General features: G+C 40.6%; 1 protein-coding gene across 4 annotated transcripts in view; it reads left to right on the top strand.

Moving 5' to 3' along the window:
* CERKL (CERK like autophagy regulator) overlaps window positions 1-23,785 on the top strand; it is a 105,694-nt gene that overhangs the window by 75,436 nt on the left and 6,473 nt on the right. For all 4 annotated transcript variants that reach the window (XM_084800174.1, XM_084800175.1, XM_084800173.1 and 1 more), the window contains 7 exons: window positions 239-302; window positions 6,153-6,295; window positions 18,657-18,731; window positions 19,431-19,608; window positions 19,687-19,746; window positions 20,495-20,520; window positions 20,606-20,714. In XM_084800174.1, the coding sequence (XP_084656300.1) occupies window positions 239-302; window positions 6,153-6,295; window positions 18,657-18,731; window positions 19,431-19,608; window positions 19,687-19,746; window positions 20,495-20,520; window positions 20,606-20,714 (655 nt within the window). The remainder of the gene's footprint in view (window positions 1-238; window positions 303-6,152; window positions 6,296-18,656; window positions 18,732-19,430; window positions 19,609-19,686; window positions 19,747-20,494; window positions 20,521-20,605; window positions 20,715-23,785) is intronic.

The raw sequence follows: 23,785 nt of genomic DNA, 5'->3' as shown, positions 1-23,785 counted from the left end.
CTGTGTGTTCGGTATCCCTAAATGACTTGCATAGTTGGAACAACTGCATGGTCTTCTTTTTCATAAAGCAATGAAACGCGCCAGACAGTGGACACCTAATCCTCTTTCCTGTGATTCCAACATTCAAGAATAAATGCAGTTTTAATGACCTAACCATAATATTTTTGCCAAACCAAGCTGTTGGAATATAGTTTGTTATTTAATATACTTATTTTTGTGTTTGTTTGTTTTTAAATAGTAACAGAGTATGAAGGTCATGCACTGTCCCTGCTCGCAGGATGTGAACTCCAGGGATTTGACGGGTAGGGTATCTTATTAAGCTTCATGTAATACAAGTTGTGCAGGTAAGAGTTTTGGTAGCATTTATTCACTTATTTGGGACTGATCATTTAAAAGTACTATAATAAGCCAGGCTCTGTTTATTCAGATCCATGTGCTAATAATTAATGTTAATATATCATGGTCACCCATCCCTCAGGATCGGGCAGAGAGAATAAAAAAGAAATTTAGTTATAAATATTGAGAAAGCACAGTGAACTAGCCTATACTTACTATGCATATATTTGCCCTTATAATTCGTAGTGTTTGGCTCTTGCCATGTGACTATCAAGAACTCTAATGAAAGCTATTACGTTCATCATACAGCATAATGATGCTGTGGTCCTCTTTTGCAAATCTACTGACAGCTTAATAGCTATCTAGTAGTGAATTTTGCTGTGATTTATTGTGGTAGATATTTCATAACAACAAATCTATTTTCTGAATGAATAAAAGATGCTGGTTTTAATTGTCTCATAATTTATTGACTAAGTAGATAAGTTTTTTTTTACAGGTTTAGCATTTTATTATGAATGGATTGTCACAAAGCTCTATATTGCATGTTCAATTGGCAACACTATGCAGCTTTAGTTTTTATCACCAAGGATGAAAAACAAATTCTTATCCTAAGTCTCCTGCTATCTGTGATAGCTGGGTGCTTAAGAGAAGGTGGTTGCTTTCTTGAGCCCTATACAGCACGGGCCCCTAGTTTGCTTTCCAGTACAAAATCTCCCTGCTCTGTTGGGATTGTCAATTGTCTGTTAAAGGAAAACTCTATCCCAGATAACCTGGGGAAAGGCTCTGTGTGTTTGGTTTGAGACCTATGACATGCTCAGACCCAGTGCCTCTACCATCCAGGATACATAAAGAGCAGGTGTGCACCATAGGCCCTGAAGACTCCCTATTGATCTGTTCTTAATCCTCATCTTCAAAAGTCCCTTCCCCATCTTTGACCATGGCATCCTGGTACTTCTGATGCTTGGACTCCGGGTGATTTATGTTACTCTTGGCCTTCGTGAGCTCCATCTTGCCCATGCCCTTGCCTACGAACCAGTGCAGGAAGGCCTTGCTGTGGAACATGGCCAAGGAATACCCCCGAGATGCTCTTGAAGAATGCATCTGGAGGAATGGTGCTACTGCCAGTGAAGGTGGACACCATCTTGAGGCCCTGGGTCAGGATGTCACACATGGCCACCTTGATGTTGCTGGCAGTCCACTCCATGAACTAGCTACCTGTTCTTGTTCTGGATGGCCAGCGTCTACCTGTGTACCTCTTTCATGGACATGGGCCCCAGAAGACCATGGTCACAGTCAGATAGCTGTAGTGGTGTGGGTCACAGGTAGCCATCCTAATCTTGGCATCAAAAATCTGTTGTGTAAGCTCTGCACTGTTGGGAGCACTGTACTGCTAAGTGTCCAGCCTGTGATGGGGGTGAATCCAGGCATGAAGAGAAGCAGGTATAGGGAGGGGTACCATGTTTATGGCCAGATTGTGCAGGTCAGGGACTCAAAGCAATGTGGTGACACCATACTGGGTGGCAGACACTAGGTAGTTGAGGTCCCCATAGGTGGGCGTGGCCAGCTTCAGCGTGCAGAGAGACAGATATCAGAGACATTCATAGTAGACATTGGAAACTTGTTTGTAATGCATTACTGGAATGTGCTGAAATTGCTCACTGGCATTTGAACATTAGGAACAAGGCAAATGAGATACAGAATTAATTTGCAAATGTAGTGGATTACAATATGTGATGAAAACATATTACCTTGGGGAGGATGTTTGTTGCAATACTTGCTATTAGAGAGTTTGGAAAGGTGGTATGAGGGTGATTTTGGCCACATGGTGATGGGGAGGAGGCAAGAAAAGACCAGTGGACTAGTGAGGTCAAGAAAAGCAGTTGATCAATCGGGGCTGGAGAAATGGCTTGGAGGTTAGGAGCGCTGTCTGCTCTCCCAGAGGTTCAGAGCTAACAACCATATATACCTGGGTCTGATGCCCACTTCTGGCAAGCAGGCATACATGCAGATAGAGCACTTACACACACACACACACACACACACACACACACACACACACACACACATACACACAATCTTTAGAGAGAGAGAGACAGACAGACAGAGAAAGAGACAGAGAGACAGAGAGAACAGTTGATCTTCATTTTTTTCAAAAATAAAAAGAATGCTTTAACTGGGTGTGGTGGTGCACACCTGTAATCCAAGCACTCATGGAGACAGAGGCAGGTGGATCTCTGTGAGTTCGAGGCCAGCCTGGTCTACCAAGTGAGTCCAGTGCAGCCAAGGCTACACAGAAAGCTTTAACGCTTCCAATGAAACAGATGCATGAAGAAATTGCTGCTATCAAAGGAAGCCCTGAGTTGTAGTCAGAACAGCAGTGCCTCGTGAGACATAAGGGTTAGAAGGTGAAACATGATTGAACAAAAGGGCATTTAAAATGGGGAGTAAATCTAGATGGCTATAATAAATAGACATTGAGGATCAGGAGGACCAGCCTGGCCTCGAACTCACAGAGATCAACCTGACTCTGCCTCCCTGAGGATAATTACTTTATAATTTCATATCTAAAAGTGGACAGAAGGATAAATAGGCTACATTAGAAGAAGTTATCTTAGAAGTGTACATTTTGAAAAGTATGACTGGGAAAGTCAGGTCAAGTGATGAGCAACTTAGTGTGGCATACAGTCCCAAGGGTAAAAAGACCACGACACTGTCTAAAGCCCTTGCTTTGGACCTTGGTTTTATAAAAATGATGGCAACAAATGTAGAAATGAGACCTCAGTGTACTCACTGGTGGCATCAGATGCTCTACTAGGTGTGGTTCTATAAGTAGCTTTTCTTGGTAATTATGCCTAAATCATTGAGGATTTAGACAGCCTTTACAGAACGCTATTCAGAGATTGTTCAAACTCAGAATAGGAAATTTTTCTTTACTTAAACATTAATTCTTAATTTATTTCCCACGTAGAAATTGTTTTGCACTGTTATATTAAAAAATAGAGCTTTTAGTTAAACCAAATTGTGCTGTTGTATGACCTAAGTGAGTTCTCCAATTTATTCCAATTTTATGGAATACTGATTTACTTTGGGTGTATAATAATTTTAAATTTCTATCAGAAATCATCTATATTCTAAATATTTAAATAGTTCATTTATTCTGATGGCTTTAGCCTTCCTAACAGGAGCTGGTGTGGTTGAAGTAATCGACTCACTCAGAAATACATGGACTCTTGTGAGAACACTAGAATCATGCTTTCAGGAAACATTTGAAGAAAGCAAGTCTGTAACAAGAATTGTTCAGACACAAAATGTCCTACATGAAAGCTGTTCAAAGAATGGGCATAGGTATATCTTTGAACAAGGTTTATACACACGATTTAAAGATGGGAAGCGACCCCAACATGACATTTCATTTTGATAAGGAGTGGGATCTCATCCCGTTCCCTCAGGATCCTGGTCTGTGACCTCTTTGACTGTAAGAGGAACTTTTGGTTGGAAGTGATTAATAAGTCATTCCTGGCTTTCAGCAGGAGTCTGAGGAGCTGCAATCCAAAAAAGTGTCAACATAGCTTAGTCAGCAAAGTAAGAACAGTTTGGTAGATGATGTTTAAGAAATACTATTTCCTAAGATTTTAGAGTTTTAAGAAATGAGTTCCATATGCTTCTGGGAAGACACATTGTGACATATTTTGAAAGCCAAGAGAAACAGTAGATGAGCACCCACGGTGCCCACTCCAGTGTGTTCTAGCAAACAGTGTGGGATCCATGGCTAACATTTGGGGGAGTCTCAGGTTCTGTATTGCCCCTATTTACATGGCCTCTTGAAAAGATTGTGCAAGGGCAAAGAAGGGTGTCAGCTGTGCAGACTCAAAGCAGGGGTAGTTGATTGGCTGTAGGTGAGCACTGTTAAACCTGCATGAAGTGGTTGTGTTATTGTTAGTATACTGATCTCTGCCTTTCCTTTATGTTTTTATTTTAATTTTCTGGATTACACAGCTTCTTTTTGTTCCTATTATTAGATACACAAATTATAATGTAGATAGTGCTTGGCTAATACTGATATTTTCTCAGATTGACCATGCTCTCATTAATAGTTAATATGGTTTGTTGTTGTTGTTTTAAGCCAAACTCTGAGTTAAAAAAAAACCCTGATATTCAGCATTTCAAAGATACATTAGTTATGATTGACAATAAGCAAATAATCCCTTTAAAACTTTGCTGTTATCCCTTAGGAGAAGGAAATAAGTGTACACCCTGATTCCACTTTTCTAGAGAGAACCATTCTACTGAGGCCACTGGCAAAGGTTACTCACTCTGTGAACAGCTGGGTTTACTAGGTACAGAGGAATCCTTTGAGTATCTCTTCAGTATAAAGTAACTTGTTGGGTTTATGTCATATACTAGGGTGTAATTTTCCCTTATATGACAAACTACCTTAATTTTTTTTTAAAGCAGCTTAAGGAAGGAAGGGTTTGATTTGGCTCACAGTTTGAAGATGGCACAGTCTTCCTGGTGAAGGGACGGCAGACGGGCTTGAGGCTGCAGGTCACATTGTTAGGAGGCAGAGCGGGATGAATGCTGGTGCTCAGCTCCCTTTCTCCTATTTGTATTTCGTTTGGGGCGATAGCCTGTAGGATGGTGCTGTCCACAGTCAAAGTCTTTCCTCCTCAGGGAACCCTTTCTAGAAATACACTCACAGGCTTCCCCCAGGGTATGTTTCCGTGGTGACCCTAAGCCCACTCACACTGTAAATGAAGATTAATAGTGATCTAGTACTTTTTGACATAAATCAGTATATTCTTTTCTAATTCATCCAATTTCATGTCGACTCTGCTGGACCAAAGTGACTTTCAAAGTAATAAAACTCCCATAAGGCTACAGTCTTTGGGTTTCATGTGTAGAACAGAGAATGATATATTGAGTGATAGTGTAGATATTTACTAGCGGATGACTAAGCAAAGCTACTTAATCCTTCCAAGCCTTAGCTCCCTGGTCTGTAAATTGAGGCAATCAATATCTGTTTTCTACAGCTATCGCTTAACTAAGTTAATGCCAGGAGCGTACCAAGAATAGTGTCTGATAATATATTATGTATATTACAATATTCTATATAGTAAATATATATATGTGTGTGTGTATATATATTCACTAACTGATACTAACTGATATTCACTAATGGTACGTATTCACTGTTACTTTACTGTTATAGTTATCATTTGAATTTGTTTCAAAAGATTTTCCTAAAGTATTATAACAAAATGTTTCCAGGTTACTTATTTATTTGTCTGGCCAAATACTCATGGAAGGGCCATCTCTAGCTATGGCAATGACTTAGCATACATACGACGCTGCCACTTGTAGCCATGAGCTGCTATCTTCCATTATGTAAGAGCCAAGCTCTTTCCAGATAAATTGTGATGGGGGGATAGTTTACATGGTCCTTTCAGATCACACGCAGACATGAGCACATAGATAGTCATGGATAATGGAAAAATTGGAAATGAAACAGATAAAGTTCAAAAGATGTGATTGACATGCTTTTGGAAGTTAGCGAGCAAATGCTGGTTAGACGTGGGTTACAATGGTCACTGTTTAATACCTTGTAACTCAACTAAACTGTTTTGTCTGTGGAGGACTCCAGCTTTGTAAAGTCTATGGCCCTATGCAGTGCTGAGCTAAATGCTCGAAGTTATTTTGAGTGATCATATCTTTTACACAGCCATATAAACTATGTAAATAAGTTTAGAAGATGTGTTAACCTCTAGATTTCCTGAGTGTCAGCTAACTCGGCTTTCTTCTGGTTCCCTTGTTTCTAGTGTTGTCTGTGTCGGTGGAGACGGATCTGCCAGTGAAGCAGCCCACGCTTTGCTCCTTAGAGCTCAGAAGAATGCTGTGATGGAGGTGGACTGCACCCTGACTCCCACTGGAGCACAGCTTCCGCTTGGATTAATACCAGCAGGCAAGGAGTGGCCACAGATTCATTAAAGTACTCCTTGTCTGAGTTTGCTCTCTATTGCTGTGACAAAACACCATGACCAAACCCAGCTGGGGAGAGAAGGGTTTATTTCACCTTGCAGCTTTCAGCACATCACAGCAGGAAACCAAGGCAAGGACTGAAGCAGCTAGCGGCCAATGGAAGGTTCTGCTTACTAGCTTGTTCCCCATGGCTTTCCCAGCTATCTTTACAACTGAGGACCATCTTCCCAGGAGTAACACCACCCACAGTAGACTGGACTGCCCCATATCACTCATTAATGAGACAAACACCTCACTTCCCACAGACTCGCCTACAGGCCAATGTGATATGGAGAAATTTTTTCAATCCAGGTTCTTTCTTCCTAGAACATTCTAGTTTGAATCATGTTGACAAAACAAACATGCACGGTGTTCTCTTCTGTCCTTCCATTTCATGTCTCTTAAAATATTCAGTATAGTATGAGTCAAATGTACCAACTTTCATTCTAAAATAGCCTCACTTGTCTCCCAGCATTTCCACAAGCAAATGTGAATCATGGAACAAGTCATTTAACCTTTTGGAGCCTCATTTTTTTTTTTTTTTTTTTTTTTTTTTTTTTTTGGTAATCTACATTAGGAGAATCATGTATCATAGCCACTTGATGACAAGGTTCTTGTACTCTGAAGTCTGATGTGTATAAAGGGTATATGGATACGTAAACAGCTATCAGTGGAATTACTATTTTACTATGAAAAAGTCTAATGCCCTCCATAGTACCAGAGAGGAAATTTCAAAACTGGGCTGTACTAAGTACAATGTTTCCAATGTCCCGGGAGCATTGTGGAACTGAGGTAATTGTAACTTCAACAGACAACCTAGAGAATACCAGGCAAGCCCTTCTGCCTAAAGAGAGAACCCATGTCCTAGAGGTGAACCTAGTTCAAGGCCCTTAGGGTCTTCACCTCTTATCTCAGTCATATCCCCAGTGCCTTAGCACAGGGAGTATGAAATAATGCTTATTAAGTTGTCTGCATATGCAGAATATATCGAGTAAGTAACACCTAAAATTCAGGCTCAGCCAGGCACAAAGAAATGATATTTCTATCTGCAAAAATAATAAAAGCAAAGGTACACCGTGGGAACACTTGAGGAACAGAAAGAGAGCCATTAGTGGGGGATGATGGTCGCATAGTAGGCCAGTTGATGGACAGTCCTGCATACATGCCACGGAAGGAAGTCTGAGTTTGACTTGAGAAACAGCAGAGAATTATGGGATGTTACTGATCAGGGAACCATCTGACAAAGCCTAGTCCAGGAGAATTCATCCTCATGCAGAGTGAAGAATTAGTTGTGAAAATGTTGGAAGACAGAAGTGGTCAGAGGCAGGGAAATGGAGCAAGACTATGGTTCAGAAAAGAATATTTTATTATGTACATAATTCACCCATCCCACTGAGAAATAGTAGAAGGAATCTGTTACTTTTTTCATTTTTAAAAAGTCAGAGTTTCTACTGCCGCAATAAAACATCATGACCAAAAGCAAGCTGGGCATGGGAAGGGCTTATTTCATCTTACGGCTCTTAGTACAGTACGAAGGGATGTCAGGCCAGGAACTTGAGGAAGGAACCTGGAGGCAAGAAATAAAGCAAAGGCCGTGAAGAATGCTACTGGCTTGCTCTTCATGGCTTGTCCAGCCTGCTTTGTTATGGCATCCAGGCTGCCTGCCCAGTAGTGACATTACACACTGTGATGTCCCACTGAGAGTTGGGCTCTCTCACATCAATTATCAATCAATAAAATGCCTACAGGCCAATACAGTGGACCAGTTTCTCAATTGACAGGCCCTCTCTCCAAATAACTCTGGCTTATGTCAAGTTGACATAAAACTAACCAACATAAAAATATTATAAAACTTCTAGGACAGAAACAGGAAAAATTTTTCTTATAAAACAAAAAAAAATATTGTATGGTTAAAAGAAAATCCAATGCCTGTTTAATAACTATATCTATGTCATACGTTTTATATTACAGGGGTAGTTGTACTTACATGTTTAACAAGTAAATGGGTCCCTAAGAGATTAGCTTTGGGATTTTATTATTGTGAAGCATATTTGTGATTTTGCAAGTGTATATATTATTCAGTAGGTTCTTGTAGAAATATTAAAGAAAAAATAGAAATAGATCCAAATGTCTTTGTAAAGTATAAAATCTTTCACAAAGCCAGTAACTTAGAGAAGGAGAGAGATTAGAATATATCCTGGCATTTAAAGTACTTATAAAAACCAATAATGGACTTGAAGAAAATAATAAAATGGACTTGACTAAAAGAGGGCGGGGGAGGATGCAATTTGGATGATTGTTTCATGCCATTTTATTTTTGACCCTTCAGTGTCATTTTAGTTGTTCTGCCTGTGGCTGGTGGACGCTTCCTGGCAGTGTGTGTGCCCAGGCTGCTGCTGTTCTCATTAGCACTTGGATCTCTGAGGTCACTCACTAACCACCACAGCTCAGAAATGGAAAGGGCATCTTCTGAGAAGTGTGCATCTGATATGGAGGCGAGCTGGTTATCAAAATTGGCCATTATGTCTGTAATATGTAACCAGTTTTTACAAAGGCGTAATGTTGAGGCATTGAGGATTTCCCTTCCCCTTATTTCAAAGAGTATTTCATATTTGAAAATATCCTGTTGTTCATTGGCTATTTCCAGGAATGGCATTGTCATCTTTTTTGTTTTGAAGATGCTGCAGGCTGCTAAACTCTGGTAGTTGGATAGGAGTTGCAGCTTGCTAATTCTAATAGGAAAGAACAGTCGTGTGTGGGCTGTTTAATATAAGGATGCTATGCCTAGTCAGGGCTTTTGATGAAGAGTGGGAACAAGAGCTAGGCAGGAAGTTTCCAAGCTGCCCGTGAGGAGACAATCTGCTTTTGAAGCCATTTGCCTCCTAGAGAGAGACACCCAGAGGGAGCGTGTTTAGTAAATTACTCCACTGAGCCAACAGACTAAGCCACTGAATTATCATCAGACTCAAATGTATCAGATGCTGGAAAGCCTGTATTTGAACTGCTGGCCATTAGGAATGGTGTTAGTTGCTATGGTAACTGGTGCTAAGGAACTACACAAACAAAGTCTGATTAGAAGGGAATTGGGGGAGGAGGGATAATAAGAAAAGCCTGAGAGGACATAAAAATAAAAAAGCAATCCAGTTGTTGTAAAACAAGACTTAATCCACACACTGATGGCTTGGAACCATATTATTCCTATAGAGTTTGCATAAATAAATTTCATGCATTCCAATTAATTTGAAGAGAATAAAATATTGCTGAGGGAGTGTTAATTTCTATGATATTTAAGGCAAAGAACCAATGTATAGGTGCTGTTTTCATGAGAATTTTAGATATGCTTGGCTAGGAAGTCATTACATCACATTTATCTGCTTGGTTGTGGGAGACATTAACAGCCTTATGAATATTCATGATGTCTGGTTAATTAAGTTAATTGTTCTGCAGAAGTACTTGCACTTCCAAGGACAGGTTTTTTTTTTAATTCATTCATTCATTCATTCATTCATTCATTGCTTCTGTTGGGGTCTATGGATATTGTCGAGTACAACATCAATCAGGGTTTCACCTTTTTCTTCCATGAGCTGCTGCCCCCCTCAACTGCTGCCCCCCTCAACTGCTGCCCCCTTCAACTGCTGCCCCTCATCTGCTGCCCCCTCACTTTCTGCCCCCTCAACTGCTGTCCCCCTCAACTGCTGCCCCCTCAACTGCTGTCCCCTCAACTGCTGTCCCCCTCAACTGCTGCCCCCCTCAACTGCTGCACCCTTAACTGCTGCCCCCTCAGCTGCTTCCCTCTCAACTGCTACCCCCTTCAACTGCTGCCCCTCACCTGCTGCCCCCTCACTTTCTGCCCCCTCAACTGCTGCCCCCTCAACTGCTGTCCCCTCAACTGCTTCCCCCTCAACTGCTGCCCCCTCAACTGCTGATCCCCTCAACCCAGCTCTTTGTTTTAGTACATTTCAGCAGGTGTGGGGGAGGGGCTGGAGCCAAAGTTACAGGTAGTGTTTTAAAAAAATAACTGTTCCTGCAACTAAGTTGTGTAAAATCAAACGATAGTTGCAAAACTTGAAAGGTCACTAAACAAATGGATTTCTAGCACTCCAAAAGAATTTTGCTTGAAGATGAGTGTAGTGGAGAACCCCTTTAATCCCAGCACTTGGGAGGCAGAGGCAGGTGGATCTTTGTGAGTTCGAGGCCAGCCTGGTCTACAAGTGAGTCTAGGACAGCCAAGGCTACACAGAGAAACCCTGCCTAGAAAAACAAAAGAAAATTTTGCTTGAGCACTCATCCTACTTGAGGCTCACAGGGAGCCGTCTTCACGTTCCTGGATTGTGATGTGTGTTGTTTGCTATTGTGAGCAGAAGCGTTGTGTTATGCATCTTAAAGCCTTTTTAGAGCAATGCATTCATATTCCTCTTCTAATTAACCTCAGGGATGAAGGAAATGATGTCATGGGATACTGTAATCAATAATCCTAAAGCGCCCTCACTAATTATGTGTCTGTACCAAAACCTTTACTGTAAATCTGATGCAGCAAGGAAACAAATGATTGATTTGTCTTCCTTCTGGATAATTCTAGATGCATCAAGAACGACATGGCCAATACACAGGCAGTAAAGCTCAAAAAGATCATTGAGAGTTCTAGTCAAAGGTCCCCAAGAGTAAAGGTTGCTAGGCTACTTGTTTGCAGACCAGGACTGCAAAAAGTCACACTGAGCATTTGTTAAAACACGTTCCTGGATCCAATCTGTGTGTGTGCTCATGTACACACACACACACACACACACACACACACACACACACACACACACACACACACACACACTCAATTCATGCCACAAGTTGGAGGTAAAACCTAGGAACAAATTGGTGTTGTCAGTGCTTATTCTTAGACTATACCTCTGTAAATTCTCTTGGGAACCTTTAAAAATTAGAGACTGATTCATTATATCTAGAGTGGGATCTGAGAAACAATCTTTTCAAAGTTACTTTGTTTCTATCAGTTGATTTAAATGGCTATTCTTCATTATTTTTTTTTTTATTTAAAATGCGTTTATTCACTTTATATCCTGGTTGCAGGTCCACTCCTCTCCTCCCAGTCCTCACCCTCACACATACCTTTCCCCCATTCTCCCCTCTCCTTCTCCTCAGGGAAGGGAAGGCTCCCCTATGGGTACCAACCCACCCTGGCACATCAAGTCCTCTCCCACTGAGGTCAGACAAGGCAGCCCAGTTAGGGGAATGGGATCCAAAGGGAGGCATTAGAGTCAGAGAGGGTCTCTCACTCCAGTTGTTGGGGGATCCACATGAAGACCGACCTACATATCTGCTACATATGTGCAAGCAGGACCCGTCCATTTGTTCTCCTTGGTTGGGCCTTCCGTCTCTGTGAGCCTCCATGGGCCCAGGACAGTTGACTCTGTAGGTCATCTTATGGAGTCTTTCCCATCTGTGGCTCCCTCAAGCATTTCCCCAACTCTTTCATGTGGCCGCAGGTGCTCTGTCTAATGTTTGGCTGTGGGTCTCTGCATCTGTTTCCATCAGCTGCTGGCTGAAGCCTCTCAGAGGACAGTTATGCTAGGCTCCTGTCTGCAAGCATAGCAGAGTAATATTAATGGTGTCAGGGATTGCTTCTCTCCCATGGGGTGGGTCTCAAGTAGGGCCAGTCTTTGGTTAGATTCCCTCAATCTTTGCTCTATCTTTGTCCGTGCGCATCTTGTGGGTACGACGTATTTGGGCTCAAAGGTTTTGTGGGTGGGTTGGGAGTCCTTGCTGGCTATGGCAGGGGGCGACTTCATCCTCACCAATGTTTAAACTGACTAAGAGCCTGATCATAGTTACATGCAGAGCATGTTTGGAATATGTGGACATCATAGAATGGCTAAACTGGACCAATCCCCATATGCACTCCCCCATGTGTTTATCATTTTCTCATGTGTGGGAAAAGGAGTTCTACTCTCAGCAGCTTCTAAGCATGTTACACATTAATCACAGTCACCACGTCTTCAACAGGACTCTGGAGCTTTCTCCCTCCCACTTGGATTTTGCCTCCTCCATTGACCAGCACGGCCCCTCACTTCCCATCTCTCCACCACAGAGGCCTGAGCTCCTGCTCCCAGCTTCTGTGATCTCAGTTTGCTTGTTCGTTTGTTTGGTTGGTTTTTCTTTTTTGCTTTTTAATATTTTCATGTATAAGTGAGATTGTTTTTTTTCTACCGTGTTTATCTCTCCACACCTGTCTTATTTTACTGGCCATAACATCCTACAAATTTGTCCATGCTGTCACAAATCTCCATGTTACCGTCTTTTTGAAGGTTGCATTCCATTGTAAACATATACCATGTCTTTCTTCATGTATTCTCCCAGTGGGCACTGAGGCTGATCCTGGATCTTGGCTGTAGTGAAGACTGACGCATGAGCATGGACTTGTAGCTATGTCCCTGACACACTGACTACCGTTCCATGTCCCCTCATCCTGTTAGTAACAATACTACCCTCTACCTTCTGCTCTCATGCTGTGTGTGTGTGTGTGCTTGTGTGTGAGTGTGTGTGTGTATGTGTGTGCGCATGTATGTGTGCATATGCTTGTGTGAGTGTGCGTGTGTGTGCATGCATGTGTGTGTGTGAGTGCATGTGTGTGTATGTGTATGTGAGTGTGTGTGTGTGCATGTGCTTGTGTGTATGTGTGTGTGTGTGTGTGTGTGTGTGTGTGTATGTGTGTGAGTGTAAGAGAACACATTACATAATTTGATTCTAGTGGCTAAATCACCTCCATCTTATATGTAAACATTTTCCTTGCCCATGAATCTGCTGGGACTATATGGGTTGATGGACCATTTCGGTTATATGAGGAGCTCCACAGTAAGCACGGATATGAAAATATCTCTGTGATATTTGACTTGGAGTCCTTGTGCTGTTTTAGGTTTGTTGAAAAGCTTCCATGTTGCTTTGCAAACTGGCTACACCAATTTATAGTCCTACCAATAGTAAATAAGGGTTTCTCTTTCTCTACATCTTAGGCATCTTTGGTTGTCATTTGTCTTTTGGGAGGGTTGTTTGTCTTTTGTTTGTTTGAGGTTTTTTTTTTTGTTGTTGTTGTTGTTGTTGTTGTTGTTGTTAGTGTTTTTGATGATATCCAGGCTGAGTGGGATAAGATAGAATCCAAAATGGTTTCCTTTGCATTTCCCTGATTTCTAAAGATAATAGACACCTTTCCAAATAGCTGTCGGACAGCTGTATTTTTTTTTCTTTTAAGAATTGTTTATTCAGTTCATCACTGATTAAATGATATAGGATTTATATATTCTAGATATTAATCCATTTTCTGATGTGTAGTAATGAGAAGACTTTCTCTAGTTCTGTATATACCGTCTCATCCTGATGTGTCCCTTGATGTACAGAAACCTTATATCTGTTAATAGTCTAATTCTTACGCTGTTAGAATCCATTTCAGAAAAATCCTTGCATATGTCCATCTTTTAAGCTATTTTACCTGTATTTTCCTGTAGCAATTTTGAGTGGTTAGCTCTTATGATCATGTGATTTCTGTCTCTAAGCCCAGTTATGCAACTGTATTGTTGATTTGGTACCTTGGACAATTCTTACATTCTTGGAATAAAATCAGTGTGTTGACAGTATGTGATCTTTATAGCATGTTGTTTAATTCTGTTTGCTAGCTCCTCTGGGGAATTTTTATCCATATTTTCAAGGAAAGAGCTCTGTAGTTTTCTGCATTATTGCTGTGTGTTTATCCTCTTATGGGATTGGACTCTGTAGAATGGCTTTGGAGAGAATGTGAGCTATAGCACGCGTTTACATCATTGTTCCGTGGTCAAGGTCTTCATCTCTGTATCTTTCCAGCCTTAGTATATATGTTAACAAACAAATGGCTAATGGGGCTTTAAATTGTATTTCCAGCATTAGTGATTGTCAGCATTACTTTATGTATGTGCCGGCCATTTGTGTGTCATCTTTAGTGAAATTACTTATACCATTTACTCACTTTTTAAAAAATCAAATGTTCTGTCAAGTTAAAAGAGACATTTCAATTCCTTGCATGACATCAGTGTTCTGCATGATCATGGTTGGTTTAAAGCAGACTTCATATACAGCGATGGTTGTGCATATTCATTAAGGAGCTGAAATGTTCTTGTCACCTGGTAAGCATATATCATGATAAGGACACTGCAGAAGAATTAATAGAATTCTCAAGGAAACTGAGGGCTTTAGGGAAACTTTGGAGAACATAGAACCTAGACACCGAGAGGAATGTTTGTGGAATATTATCTGCAAATAAATAAATCTACAATCAATAAAACAAGCATCCATCATGGGTGTAGTTCTGAAAAGAAGACCCTTCCCCCAACAGGTCCGCTGAATGACCAAGATCCAGAAGATGGCACTGCTGTGACAGCAAAGCCCTTCCAGCAAGTCAAGTGATGGGAGGGGAAGATAGCCACGTGTGCATGCTCTGATGTTCGCATTAAGTGCCACCACCATGTGTATAAATGTCTTTCTTAAAGATTTATATGTTAATCATGTATGTGTTTGTGTCTGTGGGGGGGGTATGTAAATGTGAGCCCCTGGAGTTTAGGAGAAGGTATCAGAACCCCCTGGGCTAGAATTGTAGGCTACTGTGAGTTGCCTGATATGGGTGCTGGAGACTGGACTCGGATCTTCTGAAAAAGCAGTATGTGCTCTTAACAGCTGAACTATCTCCCCACTCCCGTTTTCCTTTATTTTTTAACGAAAAATATTTAAAAGGCAAGAACACTTAAAAGTAGAGAAAAAGTTTGTGGAACAAGGACATAATAAAATAAATAGTCTATTATTTAATAGAACTATTATTAACTCATAGATTAGTGCTTTACTGAGACATCCTCCTGCAGCAGATGGGGAAAAACACAGAGGACCACAGCCAGACATCACACACAGAAGAGACCTTGGAACCTACAGCTCTAAATGAGATGTTTCCATCAAAACCCTCCCCTCAGAGCCCAGGGAACACCTTGGAGAGGAGGTGAAAAGAGTTTAAGAGACAGAAGGCAGGCTACCAAGAAAAGACTTGATACCCTATGAGCATATAAAGGGGGAGGAAGTCGCCCTCAGTCACAGTCATAGGGGAGGGGAGTAAGGGGAAAATGGGAGGGAGGGAGGAATGGGAGGATACAAGGGATGGGATAACCGTTGAGATGTAATAAGAATAAATTAATTTTTAAAAAAGAGACAGAAGGCATAGAGGACGAGTCCCTCCAAATCAACTGAGCAAGGCTCATGTGAACTCTCAGAGACTAAAACAGCAAGCGCAGGGCCTTGGCAGGCCTGCACCAGGTCCTCTGTGTCTATAGTGTAGCTTTCAGTTCAGTAGTTTTATGGGACTCCTAAATGTGTGAACAAGCGGGTCTCTGACTAGTATTTCTACTCTAGGGCTCTTTTCTGTTAGTTTGCCTTGTCCAACTTTGATGTGATTTATGCAGTGTTGCCATAGGCCTTTACATCCACACCTTGACTTAAGCAACTTTATTTCTGGAAGCCAGCTCTTTGTAGATAGGCGCCTTACATTGTTGTTTTTAGCAACTTTCATTGTACCTTTCCTCTATTTATATATGCGTAGATACATGCTTATCGTTGTGTCGGGGTTACCCACATTGTTGAGCACAATAACCTGTGATCCAGGTTTGAAGCTAGGGGCATTGACTCAGTGTAGGTGCGCACAAGGCTGTGCCACTCCGGTTCATGGAGGTCTGCTCTTTGAGGTTGGCATGGTGACAAAGGCACTTAAAAACACATTTCTCAGGCTGGGTAGCCATCACAAATGACATGTCTGTATTTTGGATGTGAGCCCCCGCTGTGGGATTTCCTGTGTGTTCTCCAGTTCTGTTGGTCATCTCCCACTCCACTGAGAATTTCTTGGTCTGGGCAGAAGATTTTCAGTGGGGTGTAGTCCTATGTGTACAGTTTTGTCCTTGTCACCTGTGTTTGGGGGGGTTAGAGGAACAAGCATGGAGCTCTGCCTGTCTGATGGCTCCCATTGAAGGTCTTACAGTATCTAATTCGTTGTCATTGGGATTTGTGTACAAGTAACATGACGGCCTAATTTTATTCTGCTGCATGTGGGCGTCCAGTCTCCAGTGCTAGTGACTATAACTTACTTTTGTTGGTTTTTTTTTTTTTTGTATATTTTCAGAATATCAGTTCACCATAAGGGTTAGAGTTTTCCGCTTGTGACCTTGATACTATATTCTACTGATGTGTACACACCTGCCTTCAATGGCAGTGGCATGCTGTTTCACTGGCAGTTTTAGTAGATTTTGAAGTCAGGGTGTACACTGCCTCCAGATTTGCTCTTCTTTCAAGATTGTGGTAGCTATTTGGATTCTTATTTTTTCTTTCTTCCTTCCTTCCTTCCTTCCTTCCTTCCTTCCTTCCTTCCTTTCTACTCTTTTTTGCTTCAATGAGAAATGATACACATTTTCATGGAGATTGCATTGGATCCTTGACAGGGACTGCTTTGGAAATGTGGCTGTTTTAGTTGTATTTACTCTCCTAGTTTATGAAAACAAGCTATCAGTGCATTGTCTTCTGTCATCTCAAGTCTCCTTCACCAATCTTTCTAACTTTAGCTTTACAAATCCTTTATTTCTTTAGTGAAATTTGCTTTTAAATATCTTTGGCAATATTTGTAAGTGGGTTTGTTGTCTTTATTTATTTATGACAGGTTGCTATAAATAAATAAGAACACTATGTGCATATAATAAATTTGTATCCTGCAACTTTACTGAAATTGTTGGGGCTTTCTAAATGATCTTGCTATTTGCACTGATGACAATTTAAGTCCCCTTTTCCTGATTTCTTCCTCTTGTTCTCTTGACTAGCTCCTCTGGCCAGGACTCCTAGGATGATTTGGAATAGGACCAGTGAGATTGATATATTTGTCCTTTTCCCAATGAGTAGCTTTCAATAAATAGTCTGGTTGCATTCCTTCTTGAACTAAGATGATATATTAAGTAATTAGAGTCAGAGCATAGCTTGGTTTTGGTGAATCAGCAGTTAGTAAGGTGAAGTTTGTCATCGCACTGTTATTGCTAGAGTTCTGCCTTAATTATGCTTATATATTACTAGTAATTAAGACATTCGTATTATTGCTTAATGCTTAGTTATGCAACAATTATTCCAATGACATCTTAGTTGACAGTAGTAGTGGCCTGATGTTTCAGCTTCTGTACCTGACACTGAAGGACACAGTTGCAAGCGACAAAATTGAAGTGCTTATTCACGGTTGCAGAAATGTCCCTTCCCAACCAAATCCAGGGAGGAGTCTTCACCTTGGGACCTAATGCACAACAGACCCACGCTTTCCCAGCCCTTGGCCAGTGTTGCCTTTGACTTGTCCCATCCCCCATACTTTTCAATGCCTTCCCTGGCCTGGAAGGAGGGCTTGCTTGTTATATCCCCTTTGGAAGAGGCCTGTATGAATTCGGTCACACATAAACCCAGAGGGCCTTTACTAGGCAATTTTCCCCTCAGTGACTGCATGGAGGAGCCCTGGAGTGTTTTTGAACTACCCTAATAGTTATAAAATTCAGAAACTATGACTTGTAAACAAATTTTTAGATGACAATACTCAAGTTAAATATTTTCTTCACATGGGACAGTTTCTCTCTCAGCTATAGAAACCAATTTGAAGTGAGAGTTTACCTTTAAGAGTCACAGAATATATTTTTAACACACTTGCCAGAATTTAAAGTGATATTGCATTTTTCCATTATTGATCGAATTTTTCTTACTTATATATCTATGCATTTGTCTTTGTTCAGTACAGACATTCTTCTGCTCTTAGTGCCCATTTTAGTGTAGAAGTTTAAGGCTTATTAATTGAAACTGAATGGAATAAGCCTCTATAGAATTGTAACTTTGAGAGAGTAATATAAATATCACGATCAAATAGCTGAGTCAATAAACTACTCTCTAGCTTAGTGTTCCAGAGAGAGAGTAAAGACCTTACACATGCTAGCAAGCACTGCACTGCTGGCCTGATACACCCAGTCCAGTTTTCTAACATAATGTGGTATTTTCTAACTTTTAAATCATTTAGAAGCTTAGCAGACAGTTCTGCAAATATTTGACAAGCATCTGTGCTGTGAATGGAAAGCTGTATTTCTAATGGTTCTGTCAACTTTTCTGTCACAAACTTCCATTACTTTTCGTTTGAACCTTACATGGTGGTGGTTATGTGTAATAGGAGCACATGCTAATTTACAACACATACTCCAGTGATAATATGTGCTTTTAAATTGTTTTGGCAGGATCTACAAATGTATTGGCACACTCTCTCTGTGGAATTGCTCACATAGTGACTGCAACTATGCACATTATAATGGGTAAGAATTCTTCTAAAGATGTGCAGGTAGAATGAGGAAGTTTTTGTTCATATAAGTAACTGTCAGCCTTATCTAGGAATGGTTAAGTTCTCTGTCTCTAGGCATAGAAATGTTTGACTAGAGCTCAAAGGCAAGGCATCTTCTACTTAAATTGTCTTTCACCTCAACTACTTGCTTTGAAAAGAGCAATAAATGAAATTTTACTGTAATCTTGGTGGGAAAAATATTGTAATGATGTTCAAAATGACAATTTGAAATAAAATGGGAAAGTCCATGCATACTATTTGCATATGTAATCTGCACTATTGTTTGATTGCATCAAGACTTCAGGCTTAATATCACATTATTAAAGGAGGAAAGATACCACAGCATACTCTTGGGTCATAAATTATCCCACGTGATAGCATTTGAGTTCAGATAAATGCAATGCAAAACTAATATTAACTGTTTTCCTGGTGCAACTACTTCAGCATCACATCCTTAATCTCATTATATGTGAAGTAGATATAGACTTTCTTTGCTCATCACCTGAAAAGGCTGTAAGTGGCATTTACAGTTGCTAAAGCAAAATAGGTGAAGAGAAAGCAAGGTTAGTAGCTATGATGTATGACACCTTGTAGTATCTCTTAAGTAAATAAACAATTGCTCTGCTGTTTGCTGTTTCAACCACTCACTCATGGGCTGACTACCCTGCTCAAGGTCACATACAGTCAGTGGACGTCTGCACCTTTAGCTCTGCTGGCAAGCTGCTTCGCTTTGGCTTCTCGGCCATGTTTGGCTTTGGTGGAAGGACTTTGGCTCTGGCAGAGAAATACCGATGGATGTCCCCTCGTCAGAGGAGAGACTTTGCTGTAATCAAAGCATTGGCCAAACTTAAGTAAGTGTTCCTCGTAAGGCAAAAATTCTATCTTCTATTGCCAATGGCTATTAATAATTAATGTCATCCTTTTTTTAGGCCAGAGGATTGCAAAATATCATTTTTACCAGCTGGTTGCTCTCAGGATGAACAGGAAAGGTAAAGAGAAGCTCTGTGTACTCTTGTGATCTTTACTTAGCTTTACTTTTAGTAAAATATGTACAAGTGATTTGTCTGCATATATGTATGTGTATATACATGCCTAGTGCCCCAGAGGCCAGGAGGGGGTGTCAGATCCCCTGGAAGTGGAATTCCAGATATTGTGAGCTGCCATGTGGTGATGGGAACTAAGTGTGGGTTCTCTACAAGAGCAGTTGGTGCTCTTCACCACTGAACCCCGTTATTTCTCTGTAAAGAATAGTCTACTTCACATAAGCAATTAATTAGACTTGTGGTCTTTGGCTATTTTCTTACACACTAATGACAAATCTAGAATAATAGAGTCTACCTCTTCCAGTAAACACAGAGTTTACCTTCTGTCTTCAGAAGAAACCCTCCATCCAGACTGAGAGTGAACAGCTGGTCCTCCACTGCTCTAGCCACCAACCACTTATTTGAGTGCCTGTTATGGTCCAGACTTTGGGTACAGACATGAGCCTTAAACCCAGTCTTCATCCTTATGAGAATTTATGGAGTAGCATGGAATTTAAATATTAAAGCAACATTAAGGAAAGGTCCCAGTTATTAAAAAAAGAAAACTGTTCCTTATAATACATTTATACCTTAAGTGATCTTTGATTTAGGAAAGTTTTGCACATGCAATTATGGGTTCTTTACTTGCCTATTATTGAGTAGATCCTATCTTTTCACATATGTGACATGTTTTCATTTGTCATTCTACTTCTAGAAAAGCACAGAGATCTCCAGCATCTGGTGAGTCAGAAAGAATGTGCTTGAAGTCCTCCCTGGTGCTGGTGACCGGAGAAAGAAAGTAACCAGCCGCTTCCATTTTCTTTAGACAGTTGTGATCAATGGCAAACCATCCAAGGGCAGTTCTTGAACATCAGTATCATGGCAATTCCCTGTCTGTGTTCAGTGGCACCCAGAGGCTTTGCACCTGACACCAGGCGAGTATTATGGTGGCTGTTAATGCTGACTTTTTAATAAATACTTTTCTTCTTGGTAGAAACTTGTTAAAGGTATATTCTCTGATGGAAGAGCAGAGAATAAATGTCAGTGAATGGAGTGCTCAACTACAAATGGGACTTCCATATCATCCTCTTGACTGCCCATCAAGAACCAGGGACCATTATGGAAGAGGGTTGTAGAGACTTTAAGAGCCAGGGGCCAGGGAGGGGTCTGCAGTGGAACAGTACCTTTTGGAAGTGACAGTGCCGGTGCACTCATGATTGTCACAGCAGCTGTGGTTGCCTGAACAAGATCTGTATAAGACCCAGCCAGGCAACATTCTAGCATTGGGTGGGGAGGGGCTCAAGGGCCCCAACCCCTAGCTGAGGAACTCTTAACTATTTATGGCTTCTGGGGGAGGAGGGGTCAATTTTCTCTAAGGATGTGACCACTGGCAGACTGATCATACTCCAGTGGATGGCCCCACACTCATGAGTACATGAGCAATACAAATCAGTGGATTATTGGGAGACAAAAGATAGTATGCAATTGGAAAAGCGTGAGAATACAGGGAGTAGATATGGGATGAATTAGGAAAAGAAACAGGAGTTAAATATGATCAAAATACCATTCTGATGGGTGTAAGATAAAATCTCAGTGTCATTTTGATTTGCATTTCTCTGATAACTAACGACGCTGAGCGTTTCTTTAAATGTTTCTCAGCCATTTGATATTCCTCTGTTGAGAACTCTCTGTTTAGTTCTGAGCCCCACTTCTTAACTGGGTTATTTGGTTTGGTGGTGTTTAATTTCTTGAGTTCTTTGTATATTTTGGATATTAGACCTTTGTCAGATGTAGGGTTGGTGAAGATCTTTTCCCAGTCTGTAGGCTGTCGCTTTGTTCTACTGACAGTGTCTCCTGCCTTACAGAAGCTTCTCAGCCTCATGAGGTCCCATTTGTCAATTGTTGAAATTAATGCCTGGGCTGTTGGTGTTCTGTTCAGGAAGTTGTCTCCTGTGCCAATGTGTTCCAGGCTCTTCCCCACCTTTTTCTTTAACTGATTTAATGTCTCTGGTTTTATGTTGAGGTCTTTAATCCACTTGGACTTGAGTTTTGTGCATGGTGACAAATAGGAGTCTGATTGCATTTTTATATATGTAGACATCCAGTTAGACCAGCACCATTTGTTGAAGATGCTATCATTTTTCCATTGACTAGATTTGGCTTCTTTGTCAAAAATCAAGTGACCAAATGTGTGTGGATTCATCTCTGGGTCTTCGATTTGATTCCATTGATCCACCAGCCTATTGCTGTGCCAGTACCATGCTGTTTTAATTACTGTTGCTCTATAGTACAGCTTGAGATTGGGTATGGAGATTCTACTGGAGGATTTTTTATTGTATAGGATTGTTTTTGGTATTCTGGGCTTTTTGTTTCTCCTTATGAAGTTGAGACTTGATTTTCAATGTCTTCAAAATATTTTGTAGGTATTTTGATAGGGATTGTATTGAATCTGTAAATTGCTTTTGGTAAGATGGCCATTTTTACTATGTTAATTTTCCCAATTCACGAACAAGGGAGATCCCTCCATTTTCTGATGTCATCTTCAATCTCTTTCTTCAGAGATTTAAAGTTTTTTTCCAAACAAGTCCTTCACTTGCTTGGTTAGAGTTACTCCTAGATATTTTATATTGCTTGTGGCATTATATGAACTTCTCAAAATATAATAAAAATGTTTTATAAAAGAATAAGAATTATGGGTTAAAAAGTAGTTTTTCTTTGTATAATATTAAATCTTCCTAAAGTATTTGTCTACACAATAGATTGTGAACAAGTATTGTAAAACAACAAAACAAAACTTGTCACATAATCACTGGAATTTTACTAACCCTCTGGCTAATGTGTCCCTTGGGTCTCGTTGACAGAATTATGTTGTGCCTCTTTTGTTTGATTTCACTTCACTGCTTGTTAAGAATATTATACTAATGTTGATGTTTCTTGTGAATGTCTCTTCTCTCCAATTTTTAACACAAACATATCTTTAATATGAGGGCTGGAGAGATGTCTCTGTAGGTATGAGCATGTACTTCTCTGGCAGGGGATCTGTCTTGGGTTGATGTTTTCAGTTAAGAGAGACATTTGGTTTTGTTTAATGTGAACAGTGGTGCATAGAAATCTCTTGGCTACATTTTAATGAAATATGCAGTAAGACATCTTATATCTTCATAGAGTTAGAGAAATTCTTTCTTCTGCACATTCTTTTAAGCAAATGTTCATTTTTAATCTAAAAGTAGTTCTCTTCTGAAAGCAATCATGTAGAACAAAGGAGAAGAGATACTATTTATAAAATGATACAAGCAAGAAACATGATGTATAAAGGCCATGCCATGAACACTCTGGTGCTGTTTGTTTCCAGGGGGAAAAGACAACATGGTGGGTAGGAGGAGTATTGGACCCTTTTTAACTCAGCAGTTAAGAGTTCTGCTGCTAGCTACTCTTTGATTGCCATTGTGTGCCTTCCACTGGGAATGGTCCATCCTTACATAGAATGACTGGACAGTGAAGTGACATCTAAGGTTCCTCACAGCTCTAGCCTGAGCCTCCATAAGGTTAAAGGCTCATTTGAGTGTCATTGTTATTTTGGGGACAACTTCGTGTTTGCACTAAAATCAAGCATGAAATTACTTGTATGTGTTTCTGTAAAATGCCTTCTAAAACTAATGCATTTGTGGCTGGCTGTGTTTGCTCTAAAGCACACCTTTAGATTTATAGTCTCTCTCTCTCTTTAAAATTAATTAATTAATTTAGTCACTTTACATCCTGATGATAGCAGCCTCCCTCTTCTCTTCTTGGTCCCATCCTCTCTCCCTTTTCCCCTATCTCCCTCCCCTACTCCTCAGAAAAGGCCTCCACTCCCAGCTCACCAAGCCACGTCAGGACTGAGCACATCCTCTTCCCCTGTGGCCTGGTGAGGCAACTCCGACAAGGAGGAGTGATTAAAAAAACAGGCAACAGAGTCTATGTCAGAGACAGCCCCCATTCCCCTTACTAGGGGATCCACAGGAAGCCT

Source organism: Acomys minous (genome assembly GCF_964271855.1).
Source record: "Acomys minous genome assembly, chromosome: 10".
In the NCBI taxonomy this organism is placed as follows: Eukaryota; Metazoa; Chordata; class Mammalia; order Rodentia; family Muridae; genus Acomys; species Acomys minous.
The sequence above is the reverse complement of the archived record's forward strand: the minus strand, read 5'-3'. Positions and strand labels throughout refer to the sequence as shown.